General features: G+C 39.6%; 1 protein-coding gene across 2 annotated transcripts; it reads left to right on the top strand.

Moving 5' to 3' along the window:
- The first annotated feature begins 1,494 nt into the window (after positions 1 to 1,494).
- On the top strand, positions 1,495 to 6,000 carry LOC132331018 (ovalbumin-related protein Y-like). Of its 2 annotated transcripts, none has more exons than XM_059853953.1 (7): positions 1,495 to 1,662; positions 2,314 to 2,364; positions 2,968 to 3,096; positions 3,847 to 3,964; positions 4,196 to 4,338; positions 4,674 to 4,829; positions 5,599 to 6,000. In XM_059853953.1, exons 1-7 carry the CDS (start codon positions 1,495 to 1,497, stop codon positions 5,998 to 6,000), a joined length of 1,167 nt encoding a protein of 388 aa, XP_059709936.1. The 2 variants fall into 2 exon arrangements, with proteins under 2 accessions (XP_059709936.1, XP_059709926.1); XM_059853943.1 differs by having other exon boundaries at positions 2,314 to 2,372; positions 2,961 to 3,096.
- Positions 6,001 to 6,372: the final 372 nt, after the last annotated feature.

The following is a 6,372-nucleotide window of genomic DNA, read 5'->3' as shown; positions in this document are numbered from 1 at the left end:
TTTTATTTTCACAAGGTATGTTATACTATTTGTTGCCATAATCAAATCATACTTACTACTCAAGTTCCAATGAATAGCTTTTATCATTATTTTTCCTTCAGTCATTTTAATGTTCTCCTGCCTTTTCTTCAAGGTTTCATGCACTATGATGAATAAACCTTCATTTTTGGAAACTTTAAGTTAAAATCCTTTTATTCAGGCTTCTTTTTTTTTTTTTTCTTTTTTTTTTCTTTTTTTTTTTTGTTTCAAAGAATGGACTTATTCCAAGTAAAAGTGCATGTCTGACATTGAACTCCATCCATCACTTTATTGAGTAAACACAGAACAGACAGCATGGGGCGTGTCGCAAAATAACACAAGATATATTCCAAGGGGTTTGTCAAATCTACCCCAAGTACAGCTGAGAAGCTGTGCTCTACCTTTCCCTGGTGAATCTGATAAGGTAAGCATTTCTTTCAATTACGGTTTAAGTTCTAATTTGCAAGATAAAAAAAAATTGTCTTTTACAACACTTAGAAGTGTATTGATGTAACCTCATGTTTGTGGCCTTCAGTATCAGTTGAAGAAACTAATTATCACAGGATGCCTTGTGCAGAAACCTTACCTACCTTCAGATGTATTGTCTGTGTTATTTTGCTGTTTCACAGTCTGCCATGCATAAAGTCAAAGTATTTGTATTTATGAACTATAGTTTTGTTTTCTAACTCTTCCACATTGAAAAGCTGGTGATAAGTTACAACAGACTTTCTCCCTTCTTCCTCTATTGCTTTATCTTTTCATTTATTATTAAAAGACAAAATTGAATTTGTTTAAATTCTATGTGTTATGTAAGATATTCTCTAATGAAACCAAGGAGTGCAGAATGTTCAAATGATCCCATCATTCTACAGTTCTGTTTTATCTTTAATAGTTACATGTTCAAAGATAAATGACAACAATAACAAAAAAAAACCCCAAGCATCTGCTTAATTAACCTGTTTCTTCTCCAGGAACAAAAACAGAGCTTAAAGCTTAAAATACAATAGTAAGTAGAATAGGTAAATAATAAAAAAATCTACCTTATATCGTCTATACAATCAGTTCAATTTAGAGAGAAAATGAGCATCCATTCTACCAGGGGAACTGTTAGATGCATTGTTGTTCTAATTATCTCACATTAGGAGATGACTGTCATATGAAGATGTTGATTCCATAGGTACTGTGATACATATGGCAGGAAACCCTGGATTTTTTTCTTTAGCAGCTGCACACTCTATTTGCTAGTCTGTGTTTTCTTCTTTCACCAGCCCATGCACAGCTGGCAGATGTCCAGCATTTTGATTGCTCATGAATCCAAAACCATATCTGCCTTTTAAATCCACACCACTGGATTCTGTTTGCTGAAAAAACTCTGTTTGGGGTTCATGTGCACTGAATTTTTTGCATTACAATTGACCTGTTTCACCACTGTAAGTCAGACTCTTTCTGTTTCCTTCAGACAACAGGGATTGCACCATGGGCTCCATCAGTGCAGCAAATGCAGAATTTTGTTTTGACGTATTCAAGGAGGTGAAATTGCACCGCAGCAATGACAACGTGCTCTTTTCCTCCCTGAGCATGCTTTCAACCCTGGCCCTGGTGTATATGGGAGCAAGGGGTAAGACACAATCCCAGATGGAGAAGGTAAGTTACTTACATGGGTGTAAAGTGACCTCTACTTGTGCTACTTGTTCTTTCTAAGTAACATCACTGAAAAATATCCACTGACCAGGTTTTCACCAGTTTCAATGCACAAGACCTAAGCCAAAGTCACAAATGGAGAACTGAATCAAGAGTTACATGTAGAAAATACTAATAAAAAGGTGTATATTTTCAATATAACAGGCAGTTGACTTAAACATTAAAAAAAATCTCAGGGACAATAGCAAAACAGATTACCAGTTAGCAATTTTAGGATTTCTAAATTCTGACAAGTTCCAAATAGCATAATCAGATTTTCTTTTTTAATATGTATATAAAAGATAAATCCCAGAAAGACAGGAAGACAGACTATTTTTAGCTACACATAATATGCAACTCAATTAATTTCTAGATATTCACTAGAAAAAAAATATCATCTAATCAAAGAATAGTATTGACAGTTTCCAGGAAGGTGAGGGCATAGACCAGTTGCAAGCTTACCTGTGAATTTTTAGTTAATCTATTTTCTCATCATCTTTTCTTTTTTTTTTTTCTGAGCCAACAGGTTTTTACACAAGCAACATGTGTAAATCTCAAATTCACATTGTTTTTAGTCATGCTTCTCATTTGTACCACTGGTATTTTCTCTTGCAGGTTCTTCACTTTGATAATGTTACAGGAGATAGAGACATTTCTGACTCCCAGGTAGAGAAATAATTTAATCTTCCTTTCTGTCTTATTTTCTCCTCAGAATAAAAGTAGAACTTTTCTGCCTCTCCTGGCAGTTTCAGACCCTGACAAAAACTACAGTAATGGCCTCAAACCAAGAGGATCTGTGGAAGGAAGGAAGGAGGGTGTGATTCACCTATTTTTAAACAAACATAGAAAGGCAGCAGGTTGCTTATCTCGCACCAGAACAAGTAATGGTGTGAGGAGAATGCTTTGGGCACCAGGGTGTCTTCCCAGGCAAGTGCTGCTGGGGGATGAATGAAGAGGGCTCAGTACCTAGAGCCAGGGTACAGCAGTTCAATTTTCAGCTGGGCAGGAAGATGCTGGGCAGAGAAGAGCCCAGAAGTCTCAGCGACAGGAACTCAGCTGCATCTTTTAAAAAGCACATTTCAGGGGACTTGTCTTGACAAGGATGAACTTGTCCATTCAATGCTCCACCACCACAGCACTGGCTGTCCCAAAGGTGACAGTCTGTGGGGGACGACTGCCCTGTAGCATCACTCTTAACTGAAAGGGACCAGACTTTAGGATCTTATTTCCTTATGCAATCTATCTTCTTTTTTCATGTCATCACCTCAGTGTGGCACTGCTGAGTACATCCACAAAACATTCAAGGATCTCGTCTCAGACATCAGCAGGCAAAATGCTACCAACTCACTCAGGATTACTGACAGACTCTACATTGAAAAAACATACCCTATTCTTCAGGTGAGTTATTCTGTGAACTGACTCCCACGAGATTTCCTGTAAATCCCCTGTGACCGCCCTAGAGATGCACCACCAACAGCAGCCCACTCTGTTGATGAAGAGGTGCTTGTGAGCCATGAGGGGAACTGGTACAGAATGAGTTTGGACTTTTCTGTGCCTGTTAGATGAAGGCAAAAGATAAAATGGCATAAAATATGCCTATATTGCAAATCACACAGAGTAATCAAGATTGCTGTTAATTTCCTAGAAAAATGGCTTGTAATGAAAAATGTAAGTTTTAAGGGAAATTAAATAAACTTTATTACTTGAAATAATGAAAATTGAAATTGTCAGTTTCCATAGTGAAAGGAAGCTTTGCTTTTAAAATCTAGGAATGTGAGAACACAATATTCAAAACCCTAAAGAGTGAACACAAAGAGAAGGACACAAACATTGTCTGTCCTTAGAAATGTTTATTAAACTGAAACTGTTTTGGTAAAACAAAGAAAATATGTCAAAATTTTAACTTGGAACCCTGTCTCATCAAAAAGTGCTAGACCTATATATGAGAAGCAGTCTTTCTTGTTCAGCTTTAAGATTCAATTACAGGAAGACAGATGTGAATGACATGCTCAGTGTCTGATGTTCAAACCCAGAAGTAAACATTCACTGTTCCCTAAACCATTCTGCTTTATTTCACAATCTTGCTTTAGACATCCATATAATTCCAAGTCCTCATCAGTCTGACAACTGTAACCCTTTTGCTTATAGGAATACATAAAGTGTGCAAAGAAATTCTACAAAGCAGAGCTGGAAGAAGTTGACTTCAAAACAGCTGCAGAGGAAGCCAGACAGCTCATCAATTCCTGGGTAGAGAAAGAGACAAATGGTAAGGACTTAAAAATTGGTAGCAGGCATTTTCCCTCACCTACCATAACCTATATCCTTGTCTTTCTCTCCGCATAACCTCTAGAAAACGTGGGTCAAGCAAGTGCAGGTTGCTTATTGTAATGAAAATGAAACTCCACAAAGCAGGAGCCATCATCCTCACCCCAGCATCACAGAGATTTGTGCAGAGGAGCTGTATCATACCTCTCTCTGTCCTGTCTCTTTCTTAAAGGACGGATCCACGACTTCCTGGTGTCAGACTCTGTTGATCTCAATACAGCGCTGGTCTTTGTGAATGTCATTTACTTCAAAGGGATATGGAAAACTGCATTTAAAGAAGAAGACACTTGGGAAGAGCCTTTCAATGTGACTGAGGTAGGAGGGAAAGGACACACCTCTGGCCAGGGCAGCTGTTGGCTCATACAGGCAGGAGTCTGGGTGCTATAAATATCTGTCACAGGTTGGGTGATTTTTCTGAGTCCCTCATTGTCAGTGAGTGGGCCTAAAGACAATCAGTGCGCACAAGATCTGTGTCTGACCAGGCTTCCAGGGCACACAAGCAAGCAAGAGAGGAAAACGGAGACACAGCTCTTTTGCAAAGGCAGTGTGATTGAAGATTGAGTCCTGTCCTTTCAAAGGCCTTGTACATTTGTCTGACCAAAGAAAAAGACTGCTCCCACATCACACCATCTCACTGGTTTTTTTTGCAGCAAGAGAGCAGACCTGTGCAAATGATGCGTCAGAACAACACCTTCAGAGTGGGAAGAGTGGCTGAAGATAAAATTAAGGTCCTGGAGCTTCCGTACGCCAGTGGAGAGCTGAGCCTGTTGGTGCTGCTGCCTGATGACATCTCTGGCCTGGCACAGGTATGGCCCTGGCAGGGCAAGCAGAAGGGCTTGGCTTCTTCAGTGGGGCTTGGCTGCTGTCAGACCTTTTGCTGCCCATTGACATCCCAGCTGCCCACTCCATGGCTGTGCTGGGCAGGCAGGGGAGCACAAAATCTGCCCAGGTGCTGAGGCAGAGCCTCTTAGGAGAGTCCTGAGCTCAGGTGTATAAAATGAAGGTAAAGCAGTGTAGTGCTGCTGCAGCCGTGCAGAAGAGGATGTTGATATATGCACCAATCTCCATCAGGTATCAGAGGCAGGCAAGGTAGCAGGATTTTTATCACTGTGAGTGGATTCAAATGTTTGCTAAAGAAGAAAAGTTTATCTTAGGGGAAATAAAAAATGACAGTGATGAAGAAAGCATTCTAAGAACTGACTAAAAGGAAAATGATTAACATTAGAAAGGAAAAAAGTTGTGGAAAGGGATCAATAAAATATCTTCCAAGAGGAACAGTTTTAGAGCCAATTTGATTTGATGTTTCCAAAAACTATACTTTTACAAAAAAAGACTTGATCTGATGAAGAAATTTTCAGTTAAAAAAGATTTGAGGAACTTCCTCAAGACAGACATGATTTAGGCTCCATAGTCAGGAGGAAGCACACAGGATAAACTAGTGCATTTATGAACGAGTATCAGTTTTACTGTGTGCCTAAAGTAAATGGAAAAAGCCACTAACAGGTGGTAAAACCACAGCTTTTAAGGCCATTTAACTTTTGTCTCAGACATTTAATCCCCTGCCTCTCTTTGCAGCTTGAGAACAAAATCAGCTATGATAAACTCCTGGAGTGGACCAGTCCCAGGGTGATGGAAAAGAGGAGAGTAAAAGTGTACCTCCCACGCATGAAGATTGAGGAGAAATATAACCTCACATCTGTCCTGATATCCTTGGGTATGACTGACCTGTTCAGCCCCTCAGCCAATCTCTCTGGCATCTCTTCAGCAGAGAGCCTGAGAGTATCTGAGGCCATCCACGAGGCATACATGGAAGTCACTGAAGAGGGCACTGAGGCAGGTGGCTCAGAGGTTGTGACTGGAGACATCCAATATTCCTCTGAGTTTGAAGAGTTTAGGGCTGACCACCCATTCCTTTTCTTGGTCAAACACAATCCAAGCGACATGATACTCATCTTTGGTAGATATTGTTCTCCCTAAAGAGAAAAGGGCTGGAAATAATGCTTGCCTACCCCTAAGAAACAGACCCCCTTTACCCTAGTATTGCAGTGTAATCTTATCTCTTCACTAAGTGGAAAGCCTTCAGTATCTAGGGAGATATTCCTGAAGAAGTGTGTGACTTTTCAGATCTTTGGATGCTGATATTTCTGCTTACAAAAGTTGTACTTAGAACTTATATCCAGGAATAAATAAGAACTTCAAGAGGTAGCTTAACATCATGTTTGAATAACTTAGGATTCAGGACCACTGTTTTGATTCTTGTGAGAAATTCTGACACTGATATTAAGAGTCTGGTTTTTCTACAGGAGTTCTCTGAAATAAACACAGCTATTAGAATAATCCCCTTCCTTT

The sequence above is a fragment of the Haemorhous mexicanus genome, chromosome 1, assembly GCF_027477595.1.
Source record: "Haemorhous mexicanus isolate bHaeMex1 chromosome 1, bHaeMex1.pri, whole genome shotgun sequence".
NCBI classification, from domain to species: domain Eukaryota; kingdom Metazoa; phylum Chordata; class Aves; order Passeriformes; family Fringillidae; genus Haemorhous; species Haemorhous mexicanus.
Note: the sequence above shows the minus strand (reverse complement) of the source record. Positions and strands in the feature narration are given on the sequence as shown.

Bases quoted from the DNA above. Each gene is read 5' to 3' on its own strand.
- LOC132331018 (XM_059853943.1), top strand. From the start codon at position 1,495: ATGGGCTCCATCAGTGCAGCAAATGCAGAATTTTGTTTTGACGTATTC. The intron at 4,339-4,673 runs GTAGGAGGGAAA...TTTTTTTTGCAG, and splicing joins AGCCTTTCAATGTGACTGAG to CAAGAGAGCAGACCTGTGCA. The intron at 4,830-5,598 runs GTATGGCCCTGG...CTCTCTTTGCAG, and splicing joins ACATCTCTGGCCTGGCACAG to CTTGAGAACAAAATCAGCTA.